Source organism: Lampetra planeri, chromosome 20 (genome assembly GCF_965212315.1).
Source record: "Lampetra planeri chromosome 20, kcLamPlan1.2.h2, whole genome shotgun sequence".
Taxonomy (NCBI): domain Eukaryota; kingdom Metazoa; phylum Chordata; class Hyperoartia; order Petromyzontiformes; family Petromyzontidae; genus Lampetra; species Lampetra planeri.
Genome location: NC_136126.1, coordinates 80,637 through 99,149, shown reverse-complemented (window position 1 = coordinate 99,149; position 18,513 = coordinate 80,637). Strand labels below are relative to the sequence as shown.

Sequence of the window (18,513 nt, the reverse complement as noted above, 5' to 3'; positions counted from 1 at the left end):
AATTTTATTTTTTACCTACGTGACTTTACCGAAATAACCTAAGAGTATGGCTCTCCCAATGGCAGTTCTCAGTATGGTCCTGCAAGGGGACATAGTCATCCAGTAGAGGGCGATAATTGCTCCATGTAATCCCAATAACAATATAATTTTTACCTTTTTCATTGAGAATCCATGTCTGTCTTTCCGACAGACCTGTTCTTCACTTTCCATCCAGAGGTCGCCGGGTTAAATTACAGCTCCTGGCTTGGCAGTTGAAACAATGACAAGTATCTTAAATCATCATCCTATGATCGGCAGAGCACGTGTATGCTGGGTAAAGTGTGGTTGTGCCCACGTCTTCTAAGACGTCTGGTCAGGGTGGAAGAGTAGGCCACATGCCACGCTGTGACTTCGGCCTGCACCGTGCGGTTTGTGCGTCCGCGCGTACCAATTGGGGCGTTCGTTACTCACACCCCACTTGAATCAATTACTTGTTCCTGACTTTCGGAACCGGTAACCAATTATTAAAATGGTTACCGGTTTATCGTTCAACAGCCACATTATGTCAGAGAGTGGTGGGTCTACATGCATCTCCCAGTGTCTCTCTGTGCACGGCTGCTGACTGGGTATTGGGGGGGGAGCTCGGGGAATCGAAATCGACCTTCATTGTCGAGTGAGCGGCAGCCAGGAATAGTAATGGTGCTCACAACTGGACCCGTGCTGGCGGCGTCAGCTCAGCCACTCGTGCCTCTGCTCCAGTGGTTGATTTTCACCGTTTCTCTGGCAACAGCATTCCTCCTGCCACCCCTATTGGAGAATCGCATGCAGGTTTTGTTCTGCTTGTGTTTTGCACGGAGGTTTGCAGAGATGTGTGAAGAAGGCTTCTGTGAATATTCCTGCGGATTTGAGAGGCTGATGAACGATGGTGTGCGTTTCTGTTGGGGCGTGTGCGCGCGCATCTGAGCGACCTTGCCCCAACAGGTTATTAAGCCTATATGGGGGAATATTTGTCTTATGTATATGTGTACATGTGTGCACGTGTGGGCGGGCATGTGTGTGGGTACATTTGTGTGCATATGTGTATGTCTATTAAAAAAAATTCGTGTATATGCACATGCTTGTTGTGTGCGTGTGTGGGTATGCACGTTTGAATTGTGCTTGTGGTGGTATGTCGGTATGTATGTTCAACTTCTTTCGCACCATACGTAGCCAATCGTGCTAATCGGAGGTATACGTGTTTGTTGTGAGTGTACACATGTGTTGTGTGCACGCGAGTTTTGTGGTTGTGAGCATGTAATTGGACGTGATTGTGTATGCGAGTGTGTGTGATCGTTTGTGAACCGTTTATGTGCGTGTTCGTGCTTGCGGTAGTGTAGTGGTTAGTGCACTGCGCTACGAACCCGACGACCCGAGTTCGATTTCCGCTTATGGCCAACAACAGTGACGATTATCTGAACCGGTCCTGGGCCTCCCCTAGGTCGACTCAGCCTCAAAGGAGTACCTGGTGTGGTGTATAAACATCGCCACTGGGGAGACAAAGGCGGCCGGGCGTGGTGTTGGCCACCCACCCCCTCCGTGTGCCGTGCCGGCCTTCATAGGTGCTCGCTAACAGCACTTGCCCCAACAGTCTGTTCAGGCTATACGGGGGATCTTTGTCTCTTGTTTTGCTTGCCTGCCTTTGTGTGTGCACCCTTCCATGTGCGATGAGCTCGGCCAATCGCCGTCATTTGGGAGTGGGGAGAGAAGATAATAAGACGTCACCATAGAGACCACGCACCGTCCCTCGGAAGCGCTCATTTACACATTGAGCAAGCCTGCAGCCCCGCACCAACGCGGGTTGCCACCTGTCCCGGTTTGAGCCGGATAGTTCGGGAGTTGGTATCTGTGTCGGGGTGACATTGATTCATTTGTACTGAGAGCTGGTACCGTTGTTGCTGTGTCGAACTTTTTCTCAGGAAACTGCACAGTTATGATTACAGACCTGGTGCTGACTGAGAATTGTGTCCGGGTTTGGTCAACAGTGGAAAAGATGGAAACCCTCGCACCAACCGCACGCCCTGTGCCCGTTGTTGGCAAGTCCGTCCCTGCTGCAAGCGTTACCCTTAGCGCACAGTGACTGACATGGCGAGGGTTTATATTATGATTAGCATCTTCATCGTCGTTATTACGCTTGTTCGCACGGGAGTATACTATTAATTAACCAGGTGAGAACTCCAGAGACAAGAATAGTCACATTTGCAAGTAACTTGGGTCTCAATACTCTTTTTCAGAGGGGCCCTGCTCAGTTTTTGCCGTGGGGGCTAACAATTGCTTCGTGTTTGCCGATTAAGTAATTTGTGGTGTAATTTAGCAAATTTGGAACACAATAACTTTTCGAATTAAGTCACAGGGTCTTTAACGTCCACTGTGAGTGAAGCGGACTGCAAGTGGTATTCTACGTGTACACACAGCAGTGCAACCAGGACGGCATGCTGGAGGCTGACCGCGAATGTCGACAACAAGCAGTGAACGCTCTACCGTGAGGTCGCGTCACCACTACACATCATGGAAGTCAACTAAAAGTAGTCCGAGCGATCGGTGGTCCAGCAGTCATGAGCTCCCTCCAGCCATCAGTCGCCTTATTGTTCCTCTATCGCCATTACCATGGTTACTGTTCCCCTGTACTTCACTCATTGATTCCTCTACTTATGTGGAGGACTCTGTCTACCAAACTAACTGTTTCATCTCATCCGTACTGTGATCAACGACTACATTGCAGGTCACAACAATGCACTCAATCACTCACCCAATCACCCACCCACATGCTGACTACCAAAATCACGCACCGTCTGGAACGCGGCCATCATCCCACTGCACTTTCGCGGCATTCAATCTCCACCTCTTTGTCGAGACACTGAGGCGCCACCTCTTTCATAACTAAGCCTGGCTCCTGAGACACGCTCAGCCTGGCCCTGTGCCTCAATCACGGTCACTGGTGCCCGTGAGATCTTGTTGTGCGCGTTATAAGTTGCATCGTAACTAATACGCTTCTCTTTCTGCTTCTACACCCGCACTGCGAAACTTTGCAATTCCCTCCCATCTTCTCTTTCACCGCAACTTCTTTAAATATTAACATTGCTGCTCCATTCAGGAAACGTGTTTAAGACTGATCTATTTCGACTTTTATAGTGCTGTTTGTTGCTGGATGCTTGACAATCTGGGCTTTCGGGTTTGTTCTCCGCAACTGTAACAAAAATGAAAGTGTAGCACAGCTTGACAGCTCATAGTGGCTGCTGACCGAGAGCAGTTGCCCTCTCTCCCTGCGGGTCGTGGCTGCGTCTCTGCATCCAGAGCGGGTTCTCAGGACCGCTGGCTGTCTCCCTGCGTGGCCCTGTGGGACGCCTGCTGTTTGGGCAGCAATCATTGCTTACCCCAGCTGCTGCTAGAAGTGGCTTTGCCGTGGTTGTCATGGGGACTGTTGCCGTGGCAGCGAGAGCCCTCTTGTTGCATCCACATCTGCACGAGGCCGGTCCCCCCCCCCCCGTCAATGTCCGCATTGAAAGCCGCAGTTGGAACGCAGCATTCGTACAATGACGGCTCACGCCGGCGCCGCTTGCTTGCAGAAGAAATAATTTACACTGCGTTGGCAGTGGTGCACAAGCACAAATAACAAATCCTCACCACGTTTGTCCAAAACACTTTGACCATTAAAAATATATGTAGAACATTCAACGGTTTAGACAATACCCCTACGACATAGCACACACCTCTGTGCTATGAAGATGTGTTCTGGGAAGAAGGGGCTGTTATATATACATCTATACATATATATAAGTGTCTCATCAGCAGTCACGCTTGCCGAATATGACGCTGAATGTTCATACTGATCCAGAATTTGCCTATATTAAACCAATGCTGCTGAAATTATGCATTTCTAGAATGATACGTAGCTGATGGAATTTATACAGAAATACTGTTATGCTTTGTGTTATGCTTTGTGTTGAGGGTTGGCTATAGGAAGGATGCAAATTGCACTTATTCTGTTACTCAACACAATCTGACTTATTTACATAAACGATGACCAAGTGAATGCATGGTACATGTGTGCTCAACCAGCGTTTATCGCAGTGCGTTTTACGAAGACAGCAATGCCGTGATTTGTATCTCGTGTGGTTAAGAGGACATCATTCAAATGACTGCGGAGAAGCCGCTCTGACCAAACATTTAATGGACGTCTTTGAGCGATGGCGGTGGGGGCTGTGTGGGATGGGGGTGGGGGCTGTGTGGGATGGGGGTGGGGGCTGTGTGGGATGGGGGTGGGGGCTGTGTGGGATGGGGGCTGTGTGGGATGGGGGTGGGGGCTGTGTGGGATGGGGGCTGTGTGGGATGGGGGTGGGGGCTGTGTGGGATGGGGGTGGGGGCTGTGTGGGATGGGGGCTGTGTGGGATGGGGGTGGGGGCTGTGTGGGATGGGGGCTGTGTGGGATGGGGGTGGGGCCTGTGTGGGATGGGGGTGGGGGCTGTGTGGGATGGGGGCTGTGTGGGATGGGGGTGGGGGCTGTGTGAGATGGGGGTGGGGGCTGTGTGGGATGGGGGCTGTGTGGCCACTTGTGACTGTGGACGATGATCGAGGTGGTTTGTGCAGCCTCGTCGTGGCAGGCGGAGTTGTCTTGTCAGATTCATTGGCGCCGAGTGGGTGGCCCAGCGGCTGATACCGCGGCATGGCAATGAGCAAGCACCGCTCAAGTCCAGGGTTCGAATCCAGGTTTCAGCTGCCCGCGATTAAACAAAGTGCTGTGCGGAGGTCCTGATATGTTGCTGTTTGTGTGTTGCTGTTTGTGTGTTGCTGTTCTCTGTGCACCTTCATAGGCGCTCACCAACAGCACTTGCCCCAACAGTTTGTTAAGGCTATACGGGGGATCTTTTGTGTGTTTGTGTTGCTTTGTGTGTGTTTGCCCAGCGCCATGCGGATTTTAATGAGTGTGACTGGGTGGAGATGATCGGCATCGCTGCTCTGGGGGGGGAGGGGTTGTATTTCTGCCTGAAGGCCCCTCGGGGAGATAGTGAGGTTGGGAGTGGGTATAGGAGGGGGGGTAGGGAAGGTGATGTGGAAGTGGGTACAGGGTAGGGGAGTGGATTGGGGAAGGGGGTCGGGGAGGGTTACTTTGGATTCTCATGATGGATGTAACATTCACTCCCCACCAACAACCGCCAGTGGATTTGATTGGGGGTTCCACACTAAAGAAGATCATGACGACTTTGTCATCCCTTCCCTGTCTCTGACGACGAGGAGTCTGCATCCATAACTTTCCTCCCCTTTCTCATCGTCCAAGTGCCCATGGAGGCGTTGGGAGTGACAACGATTTTAATGAGTTTGAAGATTGTCTACATTTGCCGTTTAAAATTTTAATCTATTTTCCATGTAGCAGTGAAAATGAGGGGTCTCCCCCTCCCCGCCAGGCACTGCGTGCGAGTGGATATTGCCCCGAGGGGCACGGTGCGGTTATTGCGGCGCGCGGACGCGATATTAAAAGCCCCCGGGCTCCGCTCCTTATTAACATTTAGCACGCGTCCTCCATTATTGTGGGGCTGCTGCTACATCACGGCGCGGTTATCAGCGTGCTTCCCACTCGCTTCTTAAATGCTTCTCGAGCGTTGCCCGTGTTGGCGTGGCCTGTGAGTAGCGACGCGGCCCAGCGGCAGCGCCTTTGCCACTTGTAACGCAGGTTTGTGGTTTGAATCCAGCAGGCTGCCGTGGTTATTACTTCGGAGCTTGTGAATCGTAAAGAAATCTGGGCAGTCTGCACCACTCACAGTGGATGTTAAAGATTCCATGACGTCATTCGGAGAAGAGCAGTCCCGCCATTGTGCGCCGGTGTCATGGTCCAAATTTGTCCACATTTGAAAAATGACACCGCTAATTATGGAACGGTGATTGTCATCCCCCGACTGTGCAAACGTAGCAGGACCCTCCTGAAAACGTATCAGGACTCAGTGAGGCTTTCCTGAGTAAACAAGTGGGAGTTCTGCTGTGTTGATCATAGTCAGGTTGATTTGTTTAAGAATGCGTTACACGCAAAAATCACTTCTCATCTCAAACATCTGGAAGGGTGCCCCTAGTAGCAGCCGTTCCAGTGTGGCTGCAAGTAGGCAATGATATGGAGTAATTTTTAGCACTTTGCAAATTTAGACAATGATGTTGATACACAGTGGTCTTCTTGTTTCGAATGACATCACTGCGAAGCAGACGTTGCATAGTGATCTTTATGGTTCATACACCTGCAGTAATAACCAGGGCAGCCTGTCGGATTTGAGCTGCAAACCTCTGCTTAATTAGCGAACGCTGGTCCATGTCACCACCCCAATGACGCCTCGTGTGGTGGTGGCCTTGGGTAGAGGCCTTGTGTAGCCACTGCTGTTTGTGGAGTGAGAGGCTGCATGGCATCCTCACTGCACAGTGGCAGCGTTGTGTACCCAAACGGGGGTGGCAAATGGACAATTTGCCCCACACTGGCCTGGTTTTTTGTTGTTGTCGGCGATACATAACATGTCCCTACACGACATACGGGCCTTCAGGAACCTCTGGGTGGCCCTGGTGGCACCAGCACCGCTCCCCTTGTGGACTTGATCCCACTTAGGAGCGATGTGCCGATTGGGAGAACGTGGTCGATGTCTGAATGGGGTTGCTGGGCGAGAGTGTGTAGCAGCGGCTTTGTGGGAACGAGTGGTGATGCTCAGGCTCCACCTCACTTGCGGCGCCTCCTGTATCTGTGCAGCTGAGACTGCTATTTGGGTGCCGTGTTAGTTGAGTGGATGCTGTCACTGTGCAATCTGAGTATAGTGTGAGAGCTGAGTGGGTGGCGTGTTTGTGCTGTGGTGGTGCTGTCTTGGTGCTGTGTGGAAACTGCATGGTTTGTCGCTCCATACAAAGTTCCAACCACAGTTTTACCCTCCCTTGTCTAATCTTGCGAAATCTTAACCCCCTTACAAGAACACTTGCACCAGCTTGAAAAATTCAAGCTGGCCTGCCTTCACGTGTACTTAGCCTGGCACAAGTACGGTGGTGTTTTCACCACCACTTAGTGGTAAATGGTGGTTGCTATGTAAGCACGCCCGCGTGTCAGTGTGCATCGCTGGATGGACACACGTACATGAGGAGCAATCGTGTCAAGGTTAGCGCGCTATACTGTGAACCTGGTAACCTCAGTTCGATTCCCACGCGGTGACAAATCTCTAAATTGATCCTGGGCCTCTCCTGGGTCCATTCGGTCTTAAAATCAGTCCCTAGTGCGGTGTATGAACATAGATAGGGAGACAAAGGCACTCGGGCGTGGTACTGAAAATAAAAAACATTCTGATGGGTGCTCGCTAACAGGACTTGCTGCAACAGTCTGTTCAGCCTATTGGGGGGGATTTTTGTCTTCGTACAGCCACAGATGAAGCGACGATCCGTAGGTACTTCGCGAAAGTGGAGGAAAAGTTTTTCCAGACATGCGAGAAGGAGCTGTCCAAGATCAACACCTTCTACTCTGGTGAGTTGCAATACGTGCATGGTTTGTGAGTGTTTGTGTCTGTGATGTGCATGTCTTTGTCTTTGTGTAGTTTTGGGGAGCGGTAGTGAAGAGGTCCGCACGCTGCACTATGAAGCCGTCGACCCAAGTTTGATTCCCCCTCAAGGCCAACACCAGTAACGAATATCTGAACCGGTCCTGGGCCTCCCCTAGGTCGACTCGTCCTCAAATTAGTACCTGATGTGGTTTGTAAACATTGCCACTGCGGAGACAAAAGCGGCCGGGTGTAGCATTGGCCACCCACCCCCTCGTGTGCCGTGCTGGCCTTCATAGGTGCTTGCTAACAACATTTGCCCCAACAGTCTGTTAAGGCTATAAGGGGGATCTTTTTTTTTGTGTGTACGTCATGTTTGTTGTTTGTGTAGTGTTAGTTATGTGGTGTGCTGTGTCCTGGACTGTTGTACTGTGTATGTAGTGTGCGTATGCTTGTCTGTTGTTTGTGTGTGCGACGCACGCGATGTGCATCGTGAGCGAGGATCTGTGCTGCTGATGAACGCGCTGCTGCGATGGAGGTGGCTTGGGTGCAGTGGTGGCCCCTATCGGCCTTGGACTGCAATGCTTCTGCTGCAGATCCTTATCCTTGAGCTGTACATATGTTCATGCGTGTGCGCATGGGGCATTTGATGCCAAGGGGGTGCAGATGAGATCAAAGGGGTGCTCGAGAGATCAAGGGAGTGCAGGTGAGATCATGGGGGGTACAGGTGAAATCAAGGGGTGCATTTGAGATGGGGGGAGTACAGGTGAGGTCAAGGATGATCAGGCAAGATCAAGGGGTGCAGATCAAAGGAAAGCAGGGATTATCAATGGGGTGCACTTGAGATCAAGGGGTATCTAAATGTGTACACATGTTTGTGTTTATAGTTACACCTACGTGCCTGTACCTGCATCTGTACACATGCGTGTGTGCCTGTACTTACGTGTGTACACCTACTTGTGCGCATGTATCTTCGTGTGTACACCTGCGTTTGTGCTTGTACCTGCGTGTGTATACTTGCGTGTATGCGTGTGCCTGTGGGTATACACCTGCTTGTGTGCGCGTGTACTTGCATGTGTACACTTCTTATGTGCCTGCATGTGTGTGTCCTCAGAGAAGCTGGCCGAGGCTCAGCGCGGCTTCTCCACACTGCAGGGGGAGCTGCAGTCTTCTCTGGAGGCCCAAAGGGAGGGGCCCCTGGCCCCCACACCGCCCCCGCTGCTCCGCCGCCGCAAGAACGTGTTTGTGTCGCACGAGGAGCGCGTGCAGCACCGCAACTTGCGCGACCTCAAGCTGGCCTTCAGCGAGTTCTACCTGAGCCTCATCCTGCTGCAGAATTACCAGGTCTCCCGCCACCACCACCACCAGACAAAGATCCCCCCCTATAGCCTTAACAGACTTTTGTTAGCGGGCACAGCACACGAGGGGTGGGTGGCCTGCACCTCATGGAAATGTTTGCACACTTCACCAGGTACTTGTTTGAGGCTGAGTCGACCTAGGGGAGGCCCATGACAGGTTAAGATAATTGTTGCTTGTGTTGGCTGTGAGTGAGAATCGAATTCGTGTCTTCAGGTTGGTAGCGCATCACGCGAACCGCTACACCACCGACACCACTACCTTCGTACCCTACGTCGCCACTCCCACCAGCTGTCCCCACGCCGAACTACCCACTGCTGTGCGCGCACACTCCCCCCCTTCAACATCCCCCACCACGAGCCTATGTGTGGCACGCCTCAAGAATTGTTACCCTTGAGACTCACGGTTTTTCATTACTTTTGTTGTTTATCTGAAATATACGATATCCCACTGGTAGCTGCTGTCGATGCTTCAGGTCTCGTGTAAGGGTCAGATCCAAAAGTTGCGTCTTTACTTACAGCCTTTCTATGAGAAACACTGGAAACTCATCACAACTAACTCGGGTCATTATTATGATTTAATTTACTATTGGGGGTGTTCACTAAGTGGTGGACATAAGCCTATTGATGTTACCCTCGTTTAGTTACCTCTTCCCCCCCCTTTTCTCCAAATGGACTCCCCCATGTGACGGTTCAATGTCTGTGCCTCGGTTTTTAGGGATTTTTCCAAGGGTTTTCAGATGTCCCATTGATGTGAACCCTTTGGAGTTGACGTGTATGCTACCCACTCATGCTGTCGCTCTCAAATCAACTCTTGGCTTGGTACTATCGGATGATTGTCACTTTGGTTACAACTTGTATCCTCACAATGACGTGAATGATTATAGAGTTTTGCATTGAACTAGGACCCATAACTAACAGAGGAGGGTCCTTGCCTATAAACATCTGGCAGTTCACCAACATTCGGTCAAGCAAGCCTGACTGCTGATGAGACATTAAATGTGGAAACCGGCCCAGAGTTTGTGTTGAACCAATGTTGCTGAAATTATGCACTCTCAGTAGGCTGTGTGGCTGAAAGGATGTGTAATTTATTTTTTTATGTGGAGAGACATGGGAAGGAGCATGTTGTTTGTTCAGATATATTATGAACAGTTTAGATAACTGACATAAGTCGAGTAAGGTTTGGTTGAACAGGAGGCTCATGTAATAAGACTTTACAAGTGAAATCTAACGTTGCAAATGATTCCCGTAGGTGGCGCGGCTTGACCCTGCAACTTTGTAGCACGGGTTTGTGATGTGAGGGTCAGCCACGTTCTTTCCGCTGTGCTACGCTCTGCACCAGAACCTGAACTTCACCGGGTTTCGCAAGATCCTGAAGAAACACGACAAGATCCTGGAGACGAAGCGAGGGGTGAGCTGGCGCGTCGCGCACGTGGAGACGGCACCATTCTTCATCAGCAAGAAGATCGACCAACTCATCCTGGAGACCGAGGTACAGAGAGGAGACATGGTGACGGCAAGGCTGGGCATTCGCTAGACTGCAGTGATGTCGCCCTGCTTGGCCACACCACCAGGCCATCTCATGGCCGCTCCTTTTGTTGTCCTTCCCCCGCACCTCCGATTAGCACGGATGGTTACGTACGGTGCGAAAGAAGGTCTATACATATGAAGTATTGGAAAATGACGGCAGGAAACTCCTTGACGGGAACACACTTCTTTTATTAAATCTTGACTTGTAACAATACAACGCGTGGCCTCTCTTCTTCACACCGCACTTCTCTTGACTCAGGATTCTGTGCTGCCGGCTCTCTGTGCCTCGTGTAGACTCCGCGCCTCGGCTACACTCCTCTCTCGCCTCGTGTAGACTCTGCGCCTCTGCTACACTCTCCTCTCTCGCCTCGTGTAGACTTTGCCTCTCTCTCGCTGGCTACACCGTATGCATACTCGGCTCGTGCAGACCGTTCTCTCTCGCTGGCTACACCGTATGCATACTCGGCTCGTGCAGACCGTTCTCTCTCGCTGGCTACACCGTATGCATACTCGGCTCGTGCAGACCGTTCTCTCTCGCTGGCTACACCGTATGCATACTCGGCTCGTGCAGACCGTTCTATCTCGCTGGCTACACACTATACATTACTCAGCTCGTGTAGACCTTTCTATCTCGCTGGCTACACACTATACATTGCTCAGCTCGTGTAGACCTTTCTATCTCGCTGGCTACACACTATACATTACTCAGCTCGTGTAGACCTTTCTATCTCGCTGGCTACACACTATACATTACTCAGCTCGTGTAGACCTTTCTATCTCGCTGGCTACACTCTATACCTTACTCTCTTCTACTCTCCATTACTCTCCTCTCCGGGCTCTATCTCTACACCTTCGTCTTCATTCTTAGATGGTTCCACTTCTGCCCCTTGCTCCTCTGTGCATCACCTTATATACCCCTTCTTCCCGGGAGACGGAGCGGATGCGGACCTCAACGTCGGCACCGCTCCTCCGTTACCCAATCCCCACGCGCTATCCCCACGATCCGGTTCCGCTCAGCGCGTGTTTCCACTCTCCGACCAATCACACCGCGCTGCTACCCGATCACTCCCTCTGGGCGCGTCACCGGCACACAGCCAATCAGCAGCACTACCCCCACCCGCGCACTGACGCCTGCTCCTCCCCGTCAGCGCGCGTCACCACACACACACCCGTACATACGCGCTGGCACACGACATATACACCCAGCGCGTATCACCACTACATCACCCCCTCCCACATAGCTCGCAGCCGGCCCGGCTGCTAACAACAACCAACCACGACGATAAAACGACAACCAACAAAAAAAAACCCCATAACCCCCCGAGTGTGCCCCGTAACATAACACAACAACAACAACAACAAGAATAACTATGTACAGATTGACAATGAACGCGAAAAGTCAACAATAACACGATACGAGCAAATACGAAACGAACGCGCCCCACGTCCCTGCGACTACACGCAGTGACGAGGCGCTCCAGCTGCCCCGACTCCTCACGAGGCAGGTCATGCAAAGTAGCACGACCTGGCGCGAGTCCGTCTGGCTGGTCCATCGTATGGGGCGGGACACTGACGACCGTCCGGCGGTTCCGGCCGCTCCAGACGGCGCGGAACGGGCCTGAAAGGGCCGGCCCCGCCGCGGAGATCCGGCCGCCGGTGATCGGCAGCTGTCAGTTCCGAGACACCTGGGAGCAGATCAGGCGACAATACGTGTGGATCAGGCAGAGACATTTCCCCCTCTGGGTCGCCGGTCACGTCACACGCCCGGCCATCACGACACAAGGGGAGGCCATATGGAGGCGAGAACGGTTTCAGTCGGGAGGGGTGAACGTACCACCGGCGCTTTCCCCACTTTATCTGAACGCACTGGGGCCGTGCAACGCGCACGACCTCCACGGGTCCCCTCCACGGTCTCAACAATTTAGGCGACGTAGCCAAGGGTGCCTGAGGGCAATGCAGCCAGGCCCTGTCACCTGGTTTCCATTCATGCATGGACACCTTCCGTGCCCGCAACCGTTCATTAGCAATTTGGCGAGCCCGCGAATTAAGCCGTGCGGCCTCCCTCGCCTCTGTCAGCTTATGAATATTAAACTTAATATGTTCTGCCAAATTAGAATTAGTTCGTGGAGCGGACAGGCCAAGTTGCGTTTCTATTGGCGGGTCAGCTTCCCGACCGTACATCAAATAGAATGGGGAAAACCCCGTAGCTGCATGGGGGGCCATTCTATACGCGGCAAGGACTCCCGGGACCTGCAGGTCCCAATCTACATGTGCCTCGCACACCTGCTGGCACAGCATGGAAGTCAAGGTTTTGTGGAGTCTCTCCACCATCCCGTCAGTCTGCGGGTGGTACGGGGAGGTACGCACCTTCTTGGTACCCAACAGATCGCACACCTCTTGCAACAATTTACTCGAAAAATTTTTACCTTGGTCGGTCAGCAGGCGTTCGGGAGCCCCCTTGTCCAGGACATAGCCCTGGACGAAGGCATCCGTCACAGCCGCTGCCGACTGGTTAGCGAGAGGCCACGCCATAGGCCATCGGGTAAAGTATTCGACCCCCACTAACAAATATTTATTCCCTCTCGGCGTGACTGGGAAGGGCCCCAAAATATCGAGTGCAACGAGCTCGTTGGTACGCGAGACCTGAATAGATTGCAGCGGTGGATTAGCTGCCACGGCCGGTGGTTTACGCCTGGCGCACTCAACGCACCCCTTCAGAATATGCACCACATCACTTCCCATTCCCGGCCAGTAATAGTCACGCTGAAGCAGGGCAAGCGTCTTGTTAACTCCCAAGTGCAAGAGGCGTTCGTGTGCCGCCAAGACAACCCTCCCCCTCACAGCGGAAGGCACCACGAGTGCGTTCCGCCGGGACAAACTGTCCCATTTCAATAACACGCCCCGCTCAAGTACATAGGAGCCGGTACGCTCCTGGTCCCCCTCGGGACCCCCAACCTTGCGGCGCAATGCTAGCAGCGAGCTGTCCGCCATCTGGAGGCGGCCCCATTCGCTGAGCGACAGCGAGAGCAGCGAGTCCCGACCCTGAGAGGCAGTGGAATCATCCCCACTCGGTGCGCCCGCTGTCGCAGCCAGTGCCCCCATCTCCCCCGCAAGCGTCGGTTTACAGCGCGCCGATCCCGACAAACCCGCGCATTCATCACAAGGCAACAACCGCGACAAGCAATCGGCATTCGTGTGTCGCGACCCCTTACGGTACGTAGTCGTAAACTGATAGTCCTGGAGGACTTCCAACCAACGCGACAACTGGCCCGAGGGCTGGGCGACCCTCAATGAATACTGTAGCGCCGCGTGGTCCGTTCGGACTGTAAAGTGACGACCATACAGATATGGCCTAAACTGCTGCACAAAAAAAACAATGGCAAGCAGCTCGCGACGGGTGACACAGTAGCGCTGCTCCGCCGGAGACAACACCCTACTACCGTAGGCGACAACTCTTTCGACCCCCCCAACGACTTGGGATAGCACCCCCCCAATGCCCGTGTTGCTAGCATCCGTGTCCAGCAAAAAGGGACTGGCAAAATCGGGATAACACAAGGGTGGGGCACCCACCAAGGCGTCCCGGAGGGAGCGAAACGCGGCCTCCTCCTCCGGTCCCCATTTGAACTTCACTCCTTTCGCCGTTAGAGCGTGCAAGGGTTTTGCAATAGTGGCGAAGTGCTCAACGAACCGCCGATAATAAGAAGCAAACCCGATGAAACTACGCACGTCGGAAACGGACGTAGGTGTTGGCCATGAACCGACACAATCCGTCTTCGCGGGATCGGTGGAGATCCCCGAAGAATCGACAATGTGACCCAAGTATCTAACGGACCTACGAAGGAGGTGACATTTGGCCGGTTTAAATTTCAACTTAGCCGATCGCATTCGCAAGAACACCCCTCTCAATCGCCGGAGGTGTTCCTCAAACGTTTTACTGAAAACAATGACATCGTCCATATAAATCAAGCATGTATCCCACTGCAAGCCCGACAAAACCAGCTCCATAAGTCGCTGAAACGTCGCTGGAGAGGAGTGAAGTCCCATGGGTAACCGGTTAAACTGGAACAGCCCCCCTGGAGTCCGAAATGCTGTCTTAGGTTTCGACTCTTCGTCGAGCGGCAACTGCCAAAACCCCGATAACAAATCAAGAGTCGAAAAATATCGCGCACCAGACAATGCATCGAGGGACTCATCCATCCTGGGGAGCGGATACGCGTCAGCCACAGAGATCTTATTCAGGCGACGGAAATCAACGCAGAATCGCAGGGACCCGTCCTGCTTCTTAACCAGCACAATAGGCGCTCCCCACGGGCTAGAGGAGGGTGAAATAATATCGGCTTCTAGCATATCGTTAACAGCCGACTGAACATGTTCCTTCTCCACGGGACTCAGTCGGAAGGGATTTAGCCTGACCGGCGCCGCATCGCCCGTTTCAATGTGATGGTGCAACAAATCCGTGCACCCAATGTCATACTTATGTTTACTGAATACATCAGAGAATTCAATGAGCAACTCGCGCAGCGCACCCAACTGCGCCGCCGACAAATCGTCCGAGGCGGCACATAACGAATGGACCCACTCAAGGTCTTCCCTTGGCTCAACGTTCCGCGCGGGGCTCGAGCCCACCTGCGCAACCAACCCATCATCCCCAGGAACCTGCGCCGCGTGAGCCAGCACGGTGCCCTGCGGGATGACAGCTGGTCGCGACCCCGCGTTCAAAACCATCACAAACGGATCCCTGTCAGCCCGCACCAAAGTGTGAGCCACCGATAAATCAAGACCCCCGACAGCCTTGTTAGAAGGACCCAAAAGCATACTCTGTCCCGAAGCCTCCCTCACCCATGGTTTTCGCAACCGGAGGGGAATCAACATCTGTGAACCCGGGGGCACTTGCACTGTCTGCGTCGCCACCGCTTGTATCGTAGCGCACGCCGTCCGAATGTCAGTAGGGCCCGTCAAAAATGAAATCCGGCGACCCGATGGCAGTTCAATGCATCGTTGATCGATAAGAATTTTAATGGGCATTTTAGCCAAAAAGTCAGTGCCCAAAAGACACGGAACTGCCAAGGAAGACGAAACGAAAACGGGTCCCGATAATTTGATATCTCCAATGCAAATGGACGCCCTAACCTGACCGATAATGCCCAACGATCCCCCATTAGCGGCGTAAAATGGCACATCCACTGGAAGCAGCGGACGACATTGGACTGGAAGAATATTATAAATGAGGTCCGATATAATAGTTGCCGATGCCCCCGTGTCCACTAACACCCTAATCTCAACCCCATCAATAGATCCCGTAACAACGGACGAACCCGCCGAAGCAGCCACAATTCTATGCCCCAATTCCGCCCATTCAATGTCTCCCTGGTCCCGGCCGAACCCCCCTCGCCGAACCGAATCCCCGAACCTTAACCGGCCCTCCTCCGCCGCAACGCGGCGTCCCATGTGTGCCGAATAAACAGGCCGAGCGTGTGAGGTGCCGCGACTTGCCGGGGATTGTAGAGATGACTTGGGCTCTCGGTCGTCGTCCAGCCGAGCTCCCATGGCGCGCTGCCGCGGAGCGCGGCACCCGGACGCCACGTGGCCCCGGAGGCCGCAGTTATAGCACGTGACGAGGGTCGGAGTAGATCTTGGTTGCTCCGACTTTCGGCCCGATCGCAGAGGCGACCGGGCCCCCGGCCTCCAGTCCCCTGGTCGTCCCGTGGCGAACGCCTCCTCTCGTGGGCTGACGACTTGGGGTTCGGCGACCACCAACCCCGGGGCTGCGACGACAGCAGCGTTGCAACCAACGCCTTGCTTCCGTTGTAGGGCCTCGTGCGCTTGAATACTCGTGGCGACTCTCAAAGAAGAAATATCAATGTCGTCAGCTGTGTTGATAGGGACCCCCAGGTCCTGCGCCAACTTGAGCAGCTGCTCCAAAACCATCGCGTCTTGGCCCTCCTCGTCCATCCGAGGGAACGCAGCATCAGCAAGAGCCAGCAACGCCGTGCGATAGGCCAGCGCGGTCTCCGTGGCCGCTTTCCGTCTTGCGTAGAACTGATGGCGGCATGTAGAGGGAGGCCCGTAGACCCTGGCCAACAACCCCAGCGCATCCTTCAGCGTGGAGCGGTCCGACTTCCGTGCAGCCCTGAAGGCCGCGAGCGCATCGTCGTCCAGCATGGCGGGCAATGCCCGCAGCGCCGTAGCATCGGACCACGCTGACATCTCTTGATGCGCCAAAAACCTTCGCTGAAATTGGCCCCAGTCTCCGCCTTCCGCCTTGAAGGCTGACAACGTGGGCAGGCGCTGCTGAAAAATGAAGTCATCCGCCTCGTGGTTCCTCTCCGCCTGTCCGTCGGTGTCTAAGATGGCGGCTCCAGCAGCAGACGTAAGATGGCGGACCCCCTCGCGCGCTGATGAAGTCGATGCGCGCGCTTGGGAACCCACCACCACGTGGCGCTCGCCGTTCCCGCCAAAAGTAGGCCCAGGTGCAATGGCGGGAATCCCCCATTCGTTTTGGCGGGAATCTGCGGGGCGACCTCGTAAAATGTCCCCCACCGTCCCCGCTCCTCCCGACGAGCTGATCTCCGCCAAGATGGACGCGGCGGCGAGCAGCAGCTCCGCCAGTCGGGAGTGCGCCTCACGAAGCCCGGCGTCTGTCCCCGGTCGCTCGGCCGGCGCCGTCGACGGACCCTGCAGCGTGGGCAAGTCCTCTTCCTCACCCCCCGCCACCAGCGGCTCCGAGTCGTCCAGGTCTTCCTCGCGGTCAATCCCGTGGGTCCTACGGGTCTTCCTCGTCTCCATACTTGGAAGCCCGTTTCACTTCTGACGCCAGATGAAGTATTGGAAAATGACGGCAGGAAACTCCTTGACGGGAACACACTTCTTTTATTAAATCTTGACTTGTAACAATACAACGCGTGGCCTCTCTTCTTCACACCGCACTTCTCTTGACTCAGGATTCTGTGCTGCCGGCTCTCTGTGCCTCGTGTAGACTCCGCGCCTCGGCTACACTCCTCTCTCGCCTCGTGTAGACTCTGCGCCTCTGCTACACTCTCCTCTCTCGCCTCGTGTAGACTTTGCCTCTCTCTCGCTGGCTACACCGTATGCATACTCGGCTCGTGCAGACCGTTCTCTCTCGCTGGCTACACCGTATGCATACTCGGCTCGTGCAGACCGTTCTCTCTCGCTGGCTACACCGTATGCATACTCGGCTCGTGCAGACCGTTCTCTCTCGCTGGCTACACCGTATGCATACTCGGCTCGTGCAGACCGTTCTATCTCGCTGGCTACACACTATACATTACTCAGCTCGTGTAGACCTTTCTATCTCGCTGGCTACACACTATACATTGCTCAGCTCGTGTAGACCTTTCTATCTCGCTGGCTACACACTATACATTACTCAGCTCGTGTAGACCTTTCTATCTCGCTGGCTACACACTATACATTACTCAGCTCGTGTAGACCTTTCTATCTCGCTGGCTACACTCTATACCTTACTCTCTTCTACTCTCCATTACTCTCCTCTCCGGGCTCTATCTCTACACCTTCGTCTTCATTCTTAGATGGTTCCACTTCTGCCCCTTGCTCCTCTGTGCATCACCTTATATACCCCTTCTTCCCGGGAGACGGAGCGGATGCGGACCTCAACGTCGGCACCGCTCCTCCGTTACCCAATCCCCACGCGCTATCCCCACGATCCGGTTCCGCTCAGCGCGTGTTTCCACTCTCCGACCAATCACACCGCGCTGCTACCCGATCACTCCCTCTGGGCGCGTCACCGGCACACAGCCAATCAGCAGCACTACCCCCACCCGCGCACTGACGCCTGCTCCTCCCCGTCAGCGCGCGTCACCACACACACACCCGTACATACGCGCTGGCACACGACATATACACCCAGCGCGTATCACCACTACACATACATACATCAGCCCGTCATCGGGTTACAACAACCCTTCTACTCGGCTCCACCACACGTAGTGCCCACCACAGCAGCTGTCACCTCATGGCGTGTGGTCTCCTCGCCCGCAGAACGTCTTCACCAATGAGCTGGAAGCTGGAGACCGGCAGAAGGCGATGAAGCGTTTGCGAGTTCCCCCGCTCGGAGCCGCCCAGGTGAACCGCAGGCAGCTTTTGTG

The 18,513-nt window shown here is 53.8% G+C and overlaps 1 protein-coding gene across 1 annotated transcript in view; it reads left to right on the top strand.

Annotated features, from left to right (window-relative positions):
* The window catches only part of XPR1 (xenotropic and polytropic retrovirus receptor 1), a 42,435-nt gene that overhangs the window by 8,084 nt on the left and 15,838 nt on the right, over nucleotides 1-18,513 (top strand). Inside the window, exons 3-6 of the mRNA XM_078603122.1 lie at nucleotides 7,388-7,489; nucleotides 8,617-8,846; nucleotides 10,200-10,349; nucleotides 18,407-18,490. Coding sequence (XP_078459248.1) covers nucleotides 7,388-7,489; nucleotides 8,617-8,846; nucleotides 10,200-10,349; nucleotides 18,407-18,490 — 566 coding nt within the window. The remainder of the gene's footprint in view (nucleotides 1-7,387; nucleotides 7,490-8,616; nucleotides 8,847-10,199; nucleotides 10,350-18,406; nucleotides 18,491-18,513) is intronic.